Genomic DNA, 16,436 nt, shown 5'->3' on the forward strand with positions numbered 1-16,436 from the left:
GCTTTAGCTAAAGAATAGTTGACTGAGCGTTGAACAAACTAGTGTCAATAAGAATAAAAATTAACTGAAATCCAGACAAAAAAGAGTTATACTTAAAAATCAAGCTTCATCTAACAATCAGTAAAATAACAAGAGCTATAGCGTTTGTGAGATAGTTAACTACAATTACATATAATACACACCCTCAAAGTGACCAAAATATTGAATAGCGCCAGAGATTATAAGAATAACATTTTATATTTTATTTAATCGCGTGTCAAAGTATCAGAGTTTAGCTACTGATAGCTACTTTTTTCAAAAACTCTGTATGCAACAAACATTAACCTGCCAACTTTTACTTTTGTTAAGATATTTTTAGCTTAAAATCTCACAGCTCAGCACTAGAGTATTCTCATAGATGCTTTATTATTATCAAACAAACCTTTTGTTTTGTAGGGTGCTGAACATATGTTTGTCTATAAACTTTTATAGCAAGGTGGTAACATAGATGGCGTTTGCATGCACCTAGGTCAAAAGTCAAAGTGTTTTAGATGACTTTTAAGAAGCATGCTATTTTCAGAGTGTCTCAACTAATAGGATTATAGCTAATACCAGGACATTACATTTCTACACTCTGTGCAGGTGTAGACCCAGTATTTTGAAATGGTACAACGGCAAAAAGAACTCAACTAGCAAACAAAACTATGCTACAAAACTATCAATCAACCTGCTAATATATCCGCAAAGAAGCGTCTGCAACAATACATGAACATAAGCCTCTACCGTAATAGCAATAGGCAGAGGTAAAAATTTTACCAAGTGGCTCTTCAGACATTTCATTTGAATGAAGCTTTGGATATGAATCTTCAAGTTTGTTTTCAAGGTGTTGCTCTTCATGCAGTTCTTTTGGTTGGTCATTTAAAAGCTGGTTTGTTTGTATATCTTTGGGTTTATTTTTTTTGTGTGGTTTTGAATATGAGATCTCAGGTTGACTTTCATCTGTATGAATTTTAGCAAGTTTGCTCTCTAAATACTGCTCTGTAGAAGAAAGTTTCTGTCTGTTTTCGACGTTCCGCTTGGTATATGTATCTTCAGGTGTTCTCTCTAAATGCTGTCCTGTAGATGAGGGTCGATGTGTGTCTCGGAGTTTCTGCTGAGTAACTGTATCTTCAAATTTGTTCTCTAAACGTTGATATGTAAATGAAGGTTCACGTATGTCTTTAAGACTCTCCTGAGTGAATGAGTCCCCAGGTTTGCTCTTTATATGCTGGTATGTAGAAGAAGGATTTTGTTTGTCTCCAAGGCTCTGCTCAATATATGTGTTTTCAAGTTTGCTTTCTAAGGGTTGCTCTGTAAGTGAAGGTTCTTGCATGTCCTTGGAGAGTTGTTCTGTAAGTGAGAGTTCCTGCGTGTCCTGGGAGTGTTGCTCTGTAAGTGAGGGTTCCGGTGTGTCCTTGGAGAGTTGCTCTGTAAGTGAAGGTTCTTGCATGTCCTTGGAGAGTTGCTCTGTAAGTAAGGGTTTCGGCGTATCATTGAAGAGTTGCTCTGTAAGTGAGGGTTCCTGTATGTCCTTGGAAACTTGCTCTATAAGTGAGGGTTTTGGTGTGTACTTGGAGAGTTGGTCTGCATTTGTGTCATTCAAATTGTTCTTTAAATTTAGTTCTGTATAATTATCATCAAGTTTGTCATTTACTTTCAGATCTGTGTACTCATCTTCAGGTCGATCCTTTGGGTAGAGATCGATAGAATTGTCTTCATCCGAATTAGGTTCTAAAAGCAAATCAAAATCATGTTGTTCCTCATCCTGCAGTTAAGGAGAGTATCTATCAAATCAAAATTTAATGCTAAAATACATACAAAAACTTGTAAATTTAACAAGCACTAGAGGCAAAATAATTGCTTCTTATAGACAGTTAACAAAATGTGTATTTCAGATCAAGATTAAGTAAAAAAAAGAAGTTAAAAGTAAGAAAAAAAACTGATAAAAAAGTTGGTGGAGTTAACTAGAGGGCACCTTGTAATCTCTGTCACAAAATACTGGTGATATTTTTCCATTAAACCTTAGAATATAAAAAGACTCTCTAGGTTTATTAAAGTCACACTTAATGTAAATCTATCTTTTGTCTGATACTCAACAATATTTACTATAATAAGAGCCGTATCCATTGGTCTAAAACCACAGTTAGACATTTGAATAAAATGTTGCAATTATGCAAGGATTAAAACTTGCAACAGAATCCACAGACTTTGAATCATGGAACTCAAACAACCACGACAGCTGAATAGGGCCTACTCTGTTGTACTGTAAAAAGAATTATGCACAGGGTCATTCTTCGTGCTTTATTAGCACACTAGATGATATCTCATGTCACACCAGACTGCCAGGGTATTAGTTCAAATACATGTATGCCACTGTCTTCTGTCTCACATTTAATGGGAGTGTCTGATAATTTATGATTGTGAATGTAGGTGCAAAGTCAATACTAAAATGCCTATTAAATGGGGTTTCCCTTTTTGGGAAAAACATGCTTTGTTTTTATTGGTTTGAATGCTACAGTCATTGAGTTCTTAAAATGTGATTCTACTGATTTGGGTTTCTCAAAGAAACCAAAGATTTATTGAAAGATTAGTGTGATAGAGCTTTTTCTTTTAGCACACCTAAATTACTTTACTATTTTTGTCTCATGGTCTAATGTGCTCAACAGCATTGACAGGTTTAAATAAAGTTCGTATTTATGTATATTCTGACATTTGTGGTGGTTAACAAGATGCCGGAACTTTGCTAGCCTACTCGCAGATAACCACAACTCCAGGAAGTGCGGCCATAAAGTGTAAGCCAGATTAATGGGTATCGCGAGAACTCATTGTAGAAAACTTTTCTGTAGATGGGCTATTTATCTGATAAATGTCAGAATGGTTTTACTAGGAGAGGGTAAATTTAAATAAAAAAAGCTAGTTGTGTATACTATATTTTTCATTTATAATACAACCATGTTGATGACCATGTGGCATGTCTGGTTGTAATCATAATTGAGATTGATTCCTAGTAGCCGAGAAAAGTGGTAAAAGGAATGCAGTTGTGTAAGACGCAATAACAGACGACACATTAAGAGGTAATAACAGATGACACATTAAGCCATAATAACAGACGACGCATTAAGAGGTAATAACGGACAACACATTAAGAGGTAATAACAGACAACACATTAAAAGGTAATAGCACACGACACTTTAAGAGGTAATAATGGACGACACATTAAAAGGTAATATAACAGACAACACATTAAAAGGTAATAACAGGCGACACATTAAAAGGTAATATAACAGACAACACATTAAAAGGTAATAACAGACGACACATTAAGAGTTAATAGCAGACGACACTTTAAGAGGTAATAACAGACAACACATTAAGAGGTAATAACAGACGACACTTTAAGAGGTAATAACAGACAACACGTTAAGAGGTAATAACAGATGACACGTTAAGAGGTAATAACAGACAACACGTTAAGAGGTAATAACAGACGACACTTTAAGCGGTAATAACAGACAACACGTTAAGAGGTAATAACAGACAACACATTAAGAGGTAATAACAGACGACACTTTAAGAGGTAATAACTGACGACACATTAAGAGGTAATAACAGACGACACTTTAAGAGGTAATAACAGACGACACATTAAGAGGTAATAACAGACGACACATTAAAAGGTAATAACAGACAACACATTAAGAGGTAATAACAGACGACACATTAAGAAGTAATAACAGACGATACTTTAAGAGGTAATAACAGACGACACATTAAGAGGTAATAACAGACGACACTTTAAGAGGTAACAACAGACGACACATTAAGAGGTAATAACAGACGACACATTAAGAGGTAATAACAGACAACACATTAAGAGGTAATAACAGACGACGTATTAAGAGGTAGCAACAGACGACACATTAAGAGGTAATAACAAACGACACATTAAAAGGTAATAACAACAGACGACACATTAAGAGGTAATAACAGACGACAGATTAAGAGGTAATAACAGACGGCACTTTAAGAGGTAATAACAGACGACGCATTAAGAGGTAGCAACAGACGACACATTAAGAGGTAATAACAAACGACACATTAAAAGGTAATAACAGATAACACATAAAAGGTAATAACAGACGACACATTAAGAGGTAATAACAGACGACACTTTAAGAGGTAATAACTGACGACACATTAAGAGGTAATAACAGACGACACATTAAGAGGTAATAACAGACGACACTTTAAGAGGTAATAACAGACGACACATTAAGAGGTAATAACAGACGACACATTAAAAGGTAATAACAGACAACACATTAAGAGGTAATAACAGACGACACATTAAGAGGTAATAACAGACGATACTTTAAGAGGTAATAACAGACGACACATTAAGAGGTAATAACAGACGACACTTTAAGAGGTAACAACAGACGACGCATTAAGAGGTAGCAACAGACGACACATTAAGAGGTAATAACAAACGACACATTAAAAGGTAATAACAACAGACGACACATTAAGAGGTAATAACAGACGACACATTAAGAGGTAATAACAGACGGCACTTTAAGAAGTAATAACAGACGACGCATTAAGAGGTAGCAACAGACGACACATTAAGAGGTAATAACAAACGACACATTAAAAGGTAATAACAGATAACACATAAAAGGTAATAACAGACGACACATTAAGAGGTAATAACAGACGACACTTTAAGAGGTAATAACTGACGACACATTAAGAGGTAATAACAGACGACACATTAAGAGGTAATAACAGACGACACTTTAAGAGGTAATAACAGACGACACATTAAGAGGTAATAACAGACGACACATTAAAAGGTAATAACAGACAACACATTAAGAGGTAATAACAGACGACACATTAAGAGGTAATAACAGACGATACTTTAAGAGGTAATAACAGACGACACATTAAGAGGTAATAACAGACGACACTTTAAGAGGTAACAACAGACGACGCATTAAGAGGTAGCAACAGACGACACATTAAGAGGTAATAACAAACGACACATTAAAAGGTAATAACAGATAACACATAAAAGGTAATAACAGACGACACATTAAGAGGTAATAACAGACAACACAATAAAAGGTAATAACAGACGACACATTAAGAGGTAATAACAGACGGCACTTTAAGAGGTAATAACAGACGACGCATTAAGAGGTAGCAACAGACGACACATTAAGAGGTAATAACAGACGACACATTAAGAGGTAATAACAGACGATACTTTAAGAGGTAATAACAGACGACACATTAAGAGGTAATAACAGACGACACTTTAAGAGGTAACAACAGACGACGCATTAAGAGGTAGCAACAGACGACACATTAAGAGGTAATAACAAACGACACATTAAAAGGTAATAACAGATAACACATAAAAGGTAATAACAGACGACACATTAAGAGGTAATAACAGACAACACAATAAAAGGTAATAACAGACGACACATTAAGAGGTAATAACAGACGGCACTTTAAGAGGTAATAACAGACGACGCATTAAGAGGTAGCAACAGACGACACATTAAGAGGTAATAACAAACGACACATTAAGAGGTAATAACAGACGGCACTTTAAGAGGTAATAACAGACGACGCATTAAGAGGTAGCAACAGACAACACATGAAGAGGTAATAACAAACGACACATTAAAAGGTAATAACAGAAAACACATAAAAGGTAATAACAGACGACACATTAAGAGGTAATAACAGGCGGCACTTTAAGAGGTAATAACAGACGACGCGTTAAGAGGTAGCAACAGACGACACATTAAGAGGTAATAACAAACGACACATTAAAAGGTAATAACAACAGACGACACATTAAGAGGTAATAACAGACGGCACTTTAAGAGGTAATAACAGACGACGCATTAAGAGGTAGCAACAGACGACACATGAAGAGGTAATAACAAATGACACATTAAAAGGTAATAACAGATAACACATAAAAGGTAATAACAGACGACACATTAAGAGGTAATAACAGACGGCACTTTAAGAGGTAATAACAGACGACACATTAAGAGGTAATAACAGACGACACATTAAAAGGTAATAACAGACAACACAATAAAAGGTAATAATATACGACACATTAAGAGGTAATGACAGACGACGCATTAAGAGGTAATAACAGATGACACATTAAGAGGTAATAACAGACGACACTTTACGAGGTAATAACAGACGACACTTTAAGAGGTAATAACAGACGACACTTTAAGAGGTAACAGACGACACTTTAAGAGGTAATAGCCAGCAATGCCCAAACTAGTCAGTAAGAATACATTTATATAACTGTGGTACATGTTATGTTTGGTTTTACTAATTGGTGACACACCAAAAACCTCTTAGCAAGCTCAACCCCATAAGTGTTCCTTAAATTAAAAAGATTTGCTCAAATTAGCAATGATCCCAGGCTATACAGTGTTGTCAAGGTAACTTGGCAGCATTATATAGCCTTGCAAAAGACTGATTACTCGACAGGATAAATAATAACTACTAGTATGCTGGCAGCCCTGTGTGCCATAAGAGATCATCAGGTGTAATAACTACGTGCACAGTTATTCTTATACGTGGGAAGGTAGCTGAGTGGTGCTGTGGTGTGTAAGTTAGTCTACCAAGGTGAATATTAGAGTTTAATTGTTGGTCGAAATGATTATTTTTCTTAAGGCTATTAGCGTTTCGACGAACACAGGGACAATGATTTTATTTTTTGTAAATATTACAACGATGCACAAATAGTGTTACTGTAATATTCCTATAGTATAGTTATTGTAATTTGCTATAAGTAATCTTTGCTGTATTGAAAATCATGTTTGTCTGCTTGGAGTCAACTTTGGAGGCTATGATAAAACATAACTTCCAACGTGGCTTGAACCCATAACATATACAGCTTAGTAGCCCTTGACACTCTAACACTTCTATCTAAATTGGATTCCCAATTTCATCCCAAAGTGGATTCCATCCCAATTGTGCGAAGACTTATTCTAGAAGGTTTATCAGCACACCTGATGATTTCTTACAGCACACTAGACTGCCATGTTACTAATAATAATTTAGGCAATATCATAGTATTATATATAATGAGTTATATCAAAGTACAGTAGTATTGCTATTGAAGTCTTATAGTAAGGTGTTAGTCTGTCAGTCTACTAAGCTGAACGACATGAGTTGGAGTCAAGTGAAAACAATCCTTCACCTTAACCTAGCCCCCTGTCTTTGAACAAACGGATGAGTGAACAGAGAAATCCTTTCTCTGTTCACAAGAAAAGAGATCTTTTATCATAGTAAAGATCATAAAATGACCTAAAAGCCACACATGCTTATTATTGTCAGGATGTGCGAGCAAAAGTCTGAACAAAAATATTAATTGCAGTGGCTTTTATCTGTTTATGCGCAAGCGAGGGGAATTGGACATAAACAGTAATAGTTACAATTTTCTTTAAGGTTGCTTGACAATTGAAACATAATTTTGTTTGTTTACATGTGACTTATTTGTAAGATTAATGACTATAAGTCTGTGAAGATAAAAACAAAACAGGATTACAAAAGATATACAAGCTATAGACTTGGTTCTAAAATAGTGAAATGTTCGGCAAAGTGCAATACATTGCCTAGTTTAATAAATACAGAGTTGAACCGGCTGCGTTGATTTCTAAATCACTATGGAAGGTCAAGTTCTAAGGCTATCTTTGTCTTATATTCCTAAGGTAATACAGGTATGTCCGCAATGAACTACTTTGCTATGACATACTCATTAGGATTCTTATGAGATCATTGAGGTACCAGTGCCATTACTACAGCTAATGATATATGTACATGTATGTGGTTAATGCAAAGTAATAACAAACGTCAACAATATCTAGAAAGTGGCTTGAAAATTGCATAGATAACATGCATGCGCCATAAAAACAAAAAGCTTGAAGAAAACGCTGAGAACATGAGATAAAATTTGATGTCACAGATATTTTCACTATCAAGCTAAAACAATGGTTTAATTCTCTAATTTCCGGCTTACCAGTCAGTATGGTAGAATATTCTCATGTTTTAAAAGTAAATTTTTACATATTTGTTTAGATGCGAAAGGTACAGCTAACGATAATTGAGCGTGTTGGTTTATAGCTGTTTGCGATAGCTCAGCAAGTGAAGCTATGGTAAATTTAGCTAGCAAATGGTATCAATTTATTCAGAGGTTAACAAGGAAATAAGCTAAATTAAAATCCTTAATACATCTCTGGTAGCACAGGACATCTGACAGATAGTAAAACAACAACATATTATCAGATGGCTGCAGAAGATGGATGAATCCCACTTTAGATAAAATTATGAGTAATTTTGAAATTTGTTTAAATAACTTTTTAGCTAAGTATCTGCTACATATACCGTATATTAGTTGAGATAGCCAAAAACTTCCAACATCGTTGTTTCGGTGGGAGATAAAACAGTTTGTATACTCCCCCGCCTATACTAATATTTGGATTGTAGGAGACCAAGGCTAAATTAAGAGATATAAGAGATACATACCTTTGATTATCATAGAAACAGATTATTCTAATCAATAGTAAATAGTAAAGTACATCAATGTAACCAATATTATTAACTGATTAGTGGTCTAGTGGCAGCTGGTTGGTTAGTACTTAGTACAGCCAAACAAATATTAAAAGGTTTTAAGCATGTAATCACTATGTCATCTAAGCGTGACCTATCAACCCAACACATTTCCACTGCACCCTAACATATCTATCAACCCAACACATTTCCACTGCACCCTAACATATTACAAATTAGAAATCGTTTCTATTTTACCAATTTCACATCTGCAATCATTACAATTAATTTATGCGAAGATTCAAGGAAATAAGCAACTAATGCTACGAATCAGTTCTTTATATATTAATTCTAAATAAGATTAAATAAAGTTGGTTGTCATATCGTTTGCCAAAATATCTATAAAAGAGGGAGATCACTTCCACTGCACCATTAGCTCAACTTTATACATCAAAAATCTTTTCCAAGAACCCGTAACAGTGTATCTCTTGTGCTTGTGTTTGTCATTGAGTAGTTACGTTTTTCTGGCAGTTTTTCAAAGCATAAGGGAGTATACATCAACTTAATGAGATGCTACTTAGTTATTGTAAATGCTGTCATTAGTTATTGTCTAGTTGAAATTATCAAGACAGTAAGCCATTCAGAATAGAATGCTGGTGAAAAGGCAAAAAAGAGAACATTCGTTGAAGGCAAAAACGAAAGGTTAACAAAGCACTTGCATGTCCTATAAAACAACTGGCCGAGGGAAGTTTCAAAAAGTCAAGCTTTAACCAAGCTATTCAAGATGGTGCGTTTTGGTCTAAAGAATTCTCTCATCTTTAAATAATCTGGTGAGATTCAGCTTAAGAAATTGCAGCCTTCATATCACAATGCTAATATAGAAGAGTACTATCAATTCACCAAATGGTGGGTTGTCTTTACTATCACAAAATCTTTACTATCTCACACTTACAACTTTAATGTTTCCAAAGCTAATTTCTGCAGTTCTGTAAATTTAATCAGGAACTAAAATTATTCTTGTTCAGTCTGGCATTATTAGTCTAGTGGTGAGTATCACAAGAGGATCCTGCAATGCATATTTGTTTGGGTTTTGAGTTTGGGTTTGGTTACCAATACTCCATAAAATATTTTGTGTTTTTAATGTTACTATAAGCAAGGTACTTTTTATTAAGGTAACTGGACAAAAATCTATTAAAAATCTGAGGGGCTTTATTTTTACCAATAGTCTATCATAGAGCAGAGCAAAAAACCAGGAGTCAAATCTATGCCAAAGTACAACAGCTCAAATCAGGTCAAATTGCTTGGCTTATTATTTAGTGCCAATTTAAGTACAAAGTTTTCCAAATCAAGTTTGAATCAATCGAGACTGATTTGAATCTTTTTTTCAAATTGTTGGCATAAAGAATTTTATTTATTTGAACAGACAATACAGTATAAAACACCCTCTGACTTTTCTGACAAACTGGGCTGAAACTCATCACGTAATGTTAGAAGATCTCATTTTGTGTTGTAAAAAATATATTGAAAGCCAATGATTATTTCATTCATCTTCAGAAAAGTAAGGCAGTATTTTTAAAAACTTTAAAAACCAGTGTTGAGACAGTTAAAAAAACTAGCCTCCACAACAGACCAAGTTTCTTTACTGTCAACGATCAGAAAATGATGTTCTTTTACCAACCTCTTCCTCAGAAGTGATTTTAAATCAACACCATGTTCTATAGTCAATACACCAACTGAAGGGTATGCTGACCTTAAAGAGACTTGTGGATTATGTTAGATTATGCACATTAGGTCATGGGGAAATCAGATGAATTTACTGCATTAGAGCTTCCCAATTATGGGTGGGAGCTGTTGTTTGCGGAAGTGCAAGAATCAACCGAGAAGAAGAAAGTGTATTTGTTGTAATAACAATTTGCCACACCAAAAATAAATATAGTTATGTCACCATTCCTAAAAGTGGTCTCCAAATTTCATTCACCCACAAAGAACCAGGTTTTGATCAGATAAAAGCAGAGAAGGAATACGAAAGAAGTCAAAGAATATAGTGACCTATTGTAATATGTTGCTGCGGTGTGAAAATGTTAAACTCTTCTTAAAACGACTCTTCCAAGAAAATATTGTTTCCACATACAGTACATGTATTCCGAATATGTCTGTTTTTAGTATGTTTTGAGCCTTTTTGTTTTATTCAAAACAAACGGGTGCGAGATTGCGCTCGTCACTCAAAGAGACAAGGGCGCAATGAAAATAAAAAGGAAGCACAGCAACGGATGGACTAAAAAATGCATGATTGTAGCGATCAGAATTGGCATGGAGTATTAATAGACACTCAATTCTAGTTAAAAGTTTGAGAAAATAGTTGAGGTCTTTGTATATCTTCTTCAATTGCAGCTAATAGTGATGTCTTTACAGAGTCTTAGGTGGATGGATGGAGCAAGGCAGGGTTTGATTATAATTACAAGTTTAAAGGTTTATGCTAGGGTTAACTGGCAATGCTAGGCCTAGCACTGTAGTGCTAGCCCTAGCATTACCAGACCCTAGCAGTGCTAGGGTCTGGTAATGATAGGGCTGGATGGTTATGCTAGGGTTAGAGGGTCATGCTAGGGTTGGGCGGTTATAATAGGACTGGATGGTAATTCTAGGGTTTTATGGTAGTGCTCTAGCATTGGAGGGCAATGCTATGAGATGAGAATAATGCTAAGGCTAGTCGATAGTGCCAGGGTCGGTTAGTAGCACTAGGTTTGGAGGGCAGTGCTACTAAAGGAAGAGTGCTATTGTAACACCAAATGCCAACTAAAATGATATGCTAACAATAAAATGAATCAAACTAAAAAAACTAGAAAACAAAAACTTATACAACTTATGAGCTCATCTCCAACCAAGTTGACACATGAATGTATCTGTTCCAATGACAGGGTTGTATTAGATGAATAGCATTCCATAACTAGTTCAGCCCCAGACAATGTTCAAGTACGCCTTATACAAGAAAAGTTGGGGTATAATTAGCTAATCAAACTCAAAACACAACCAAATACAACAGAAAGCCTGAGCAACATGATTTAGGCGCATTTAAGATTTTTCAACTGCCAAAATGGCATTTATGCCCTTATTTTGCAAATACTGCCACGAAACCTAGCCACCGGCTAAGAATTCCTTTGTGTTTGTTTGATAGCTTAATACACTGATCATCTTTTGTATATGCTAGATCATGCTAGGATCATATCAGATCATATATCATATCTTTTGAAAAGAATCTACAACCTTCATGCTATAAATTTGAATTCTAACAAACACTAGAAAACTCATCATGAGCCGAGAACTTATTCAAATTAATGTCTTGCGTTGGTACATAAAATTTTGAGTTGCTTTGCACTCAAGAATAATACAAAACGATGACGATGATCAACTGACTTTCTGAAATTATTAATTCCGCTTTACAAATGGGGCTCATATCCTCAACTTAATAACCCAACGGGGGCTCTTAATTTCAACTTGATAACCCAACGGGGGCTCTTATCTTCAACTTTATAACCCAACGGGGGCTCTTATCCTCAACTTGATAACCCAACGAGGGCTCTTATCCTCAACTTGACCAAACAACAACTAAAAGTGATAGAAAACCTACCAGAGCACTTATCTGATGCACCAACAGAGACAACAATCCCAAACAGAGTTGGCAATATCTTACTATTGCTTCAGCTATGGTGACAATGAGCATTGGCTCTTCTCGGGTAAGATACATGATAGGAAAGCAATTGAAAGCTCCGTGACACTTTATAGCACCAATTGAAAAACACAACTGTGATGCAAACGGAACAGTTGCCGTGTCTAAGATCAACAACTCTAGAACTGCTAACTCCAAGTAGAAACCACAACTAGAACTTGTAACTGTCTAGTTTTTTGTTGCTGGCATGCTTCAAAAGTTTTAAATGCCATTCTATGAAAGATATCCATAACATTTAACAACTTAAATTCCATAAACATTCTATCAATTATTTTATCAAAAAGCCTTTTACCACAAAGTTTTAATCTTCCATCTGATTTGCTCACTTCGGAAGTGAGCCAATAAAATTTTTTCATGTCAAAATATAAAACTCCTTATTAAAAAAACCGTCATTGAGTCAGTTCATTTTAGGTATATTATATAATAACAATACTCCTTGCCTAGTCACTGTACGAAACGTACACCTGTGAAGTGCAAGCACTGACATTTCACAGTTCAAAGTTAATATGACATCCATCTGAAAGAAGAAGCTGATAAAAAATTGGCTACATTGATACTTGTCTGATTAATCTACTAAATATACTAAACAAATTAATCTGTTTGATTATGTTTGAATTCTGTTTTGATTGATTCTATTTGCAGATGACTCTTCATTGAACACTTTCCCAGTTTATAGGTTTGCATGCAAGATGAGTACATGCGGTTATTGATAGCAAACTTTCCTACTGGTACTAACATCTCACAATTCAATTTTCTTATGCACTAAGTATTATCACTTACAGATGACTACTATTCTGACAAATTACTATACAAATCGCTATTAAAATTGTCAAAAGTTAATGAGCTGTCAAAAGCTAAAAGTCATCAAATAAAAGTTCACAAATTGTCAAGGAAATAAATGGTTTTTTGTGTGGAAAAAATCCAATTTCGTTTTACTGTGTGTACTCGAGTAGCAAGTCTTAAGCTATGACATCAACACAGTAACTACTCTATGACATCAACACAGTAACTAATCTATAATATCAACACAGTAACTAATCTATGATATCAACACAGTAACTACTCCACGATATCAACACAGTAACTACTCAATGACATCAACACAGTAATTGCTCTATGACATCAACACAGCAACTACTCTATGACATCAACACAGTAACTACTCTACCACATCAACAGAGTACCTACTCGATGATATCAACACAGTAACTACTCGTTGATATCAACAGAGTAACTAGACAATGACATCAACAGAGTAACTAATATATCACAGAAAAACGCATCCTCAATGGCAGCGAAAGGGATCGACTACCCAAAGCTGGATAATAATTATGACATCCCATTGCGGAAACCGCAAGAAAGTGTTTTTTTTATTGCATGACATACTTTTGACATCCTAGCTTCATGATTTAATTATTTTTGTGTGTATTGAACATAGGCTGATTCGAAAGCCAAGACTTAGATGTAATGAACTATATAACAAAAAAATACATAATTTATGTGCTTTAATTTCTTAATGATTAATACGCGAACAGCTAACATAGATTGTCTCTCATTTGTTCCGTTTAAAATAATACCTTTGTACTGACCTATTTTGTTTTTTTTAAACTTCAGGTTTAGATAACGGAAAACACAAATGATTGACAACATCAGCTACAAAACACATATTTTTACATATTTTGACATCAAAATTATGGCAGATAGAGTACATGCAGCAAGAAATCCGTGTTAGGATAGTGGTGAGTATCCCCGCCTGTTATGCGAAGCAGCTCGCGGGAGACCGGGGTTCAATTCCCGACACGGAGAGTTTTGCAAAACTATTATTTTAAGAAACAGACTTACCTTTCCATATAAAATAAAACTTGTATCTAAATGATTTTTCCTTAACGTTCAAAAGTATTGCTGTAAATACGCCTCAAACTTACTCATGCGCAACTTGAAAATCTCTCTTTTTGAAAAAGCTCACACCTAGTAATTGCTAGATCTAGCAGAGTGGTTTCGATCCACCGACCTCTGGGTTATGGGCCCAGCACGCTTCAACTGCGCCACTCTGCTTTACATTCAAGTCTTCATCAGCCGTGTGAAGGCAATAATACACATTTTACGAACACGCCAAGCTAATCGAATTCTCCAAAGGCGAAAGAAAATGATCGACTTAGCAATAACTTTGGAAAGATTCATCGAAAGGGTTGATTTAAAGAGATTATATTTTAATGGTTAGCATTATATAGAATTTGGTAATAAAAGTACGACTTGCTAGAGGGGTGTGGGATGAGCTAAAGAATGGTGAGATATGTTTATTTTCGTTGTTTCCGGAAATTATGTTAATATGAAGATCGGCTAAACTTTTTGCCATTAAGATATTTGACTTTGTATGATTTAGCTTAAGTTCTTAATGATTAATACGCGAACAGCTAACATAGATTGTCTCTCATTTGTTCCGTTTAAAATAATACCTTTGCGTTGACCTATTTTGTTTTTTTTTAAACTTCAGGTTTAGATAACGGAAAACACAAATGATTGACAACATCAGCTACAAAACACATATTTTTACATATTTTGACATCAAAATTATGGCAGATAGAGTACATGCAGCAAGAAATCCGTGTTAGTATAGTGGTGAGTATCCCCGCCTGTCATGCGAAGCAGCTCGCGGGAGACCGGGGTTAATTCCCGACACGGAGAGTTTTGCAAAACTATTATTTTAAGAAACAGACTTACCTTTCCATATAAAATAAAACTTGTATCTAAATGATTTTTCCTTAACGTTCAATAATATTGCTGTAAATACGCCTCAAACTTACTCATGCGCAACTTGAAAATCTCTCTTTTTGAAAAAGCTCACACCTAGTAATTGCTAGATCTAGCAGAGTGGTTTCGATCCACCGACCTCTGGGTTATGGGCCCAGCACGCTTCCACTGCGCCACTCTGCTTTACATCCAAGCCTTCATCAGCCGTGTGAAGGCAATAATACACATTTTACGAACACGCCAAGCTAATCGAATTCTCCAAAGGCGAAAGAAAATGATCGACTTAGCAATAACTTTGGAAAGATTCATCGAAAGGGTTGATTTAAAGAGATTATATTTTAATGGTTAGCATTATATAGAATTTGGTAATAAAAGTACGACTTGCTAGAGGGGTGTGGGATCAGCTAAAGAATGGTGAGATATGTTTATTTTCGTTGTTTCCGGAAATTATGTTAATATGAAGATCGGCTAAACTTTTTGCCATTAAGATATTTGACTTTGTATGATTTAGCTTAAGTTCTTAATGATTAATACACGAACAGCTAACATAGATTGTCTCTCATTTGTTCCGTTTAAAATAATACCTTTGCGTTGACCTATTTTGTTTTTTTTTAAACTTCAGGTTTAGATAACGGAAAACACAAATGATTGACAACATCAGCTACAAAACACATATTTTTACATATTTTGACATCAAAATTATGGCAGATAGAGTACATGCAGCAAGAAATCCGTGTTAGTATAGTGGTGAGTATCCCCGCCTGTCATGCGAAGCAGCTCGCGGGAGACCGGGGTTCAATTCCCGACACGGAGAGTTTTGCAAAACTATTATTTTAAGAAACAGACTTTCCTTTCCATATAAAATAAAACTTGTATCTAAATGATTTTTCCTTAACGTTCAAAAATATTGCTGTAAATACGCCTCAAACTTACTCATGCGCAACTTGAAAATCTCTCGTTTTGAAAAAGCTCACACCTAGTAATTGCTAGATCTAGCAGAGTGGTTTCGATCCACCGACCTCTGGGTTATGGGCCCAGCACGCTTCCACTGCACCACTCTGCTTTACATTCAAGTCTTCATCAGCCGTGTGAAGGCAATAATACACATTTTACGAACACGCCAAGCTAATCGAATTCTCCAAAGGCGAAAGAAAATGATCGACTTAGCAATAACTTTGGAAAGATTCATCGAAAGGGTTGATTTAAAGAGATTATATTTTAATGGTTAGCATTATATAGAATTTGGTAATAAAAGTACGACTTGCTAGAGGGGTGTGGGATGAGCTAAAGAATGGTGAGATATGTTTATTTTCGTTGTTTCCGGAATTTATGTTAATA

At 35.2% G+C, this 16,436-nt stretch overlaps 1 protein-coding gene across 1 annotated transcript in view; it reads right to left on the bottom strand.

The window, feature by feature from the left end:
* Positions 1-16,436, bottom strand: part of LOC137389641 (protein IWS1 homolog) — a 185,136-nt gene that overhangs the window by 1,621 nt on the left and 167,079 nt on the right. Inside the window, exon 2 of the mRNA XM_068075703.1 lies at positions 796-1,783. Within this exon, the coding sequence (XP_067931804.1) occupies positions 796-1,783 (988 nt within the window). The remainder of the gene's footprint in view (positions 1-795; positions 1,784-16,436) is intronic.

The sequence above is a fragment of the Watersipora subatra genome, chromosome 3, assembly GCF_963576615.1.
Source record: "Watersipora subatra chromosome 3, tzWatSuba1.1, whole genome shotgun sequence".
NCBI lineage: Eukaryota > Metazoa > Bryozoa > Gymnolaemata > Cheilostomatida > Watersiporidae > Watersipora > Watersipora subatra.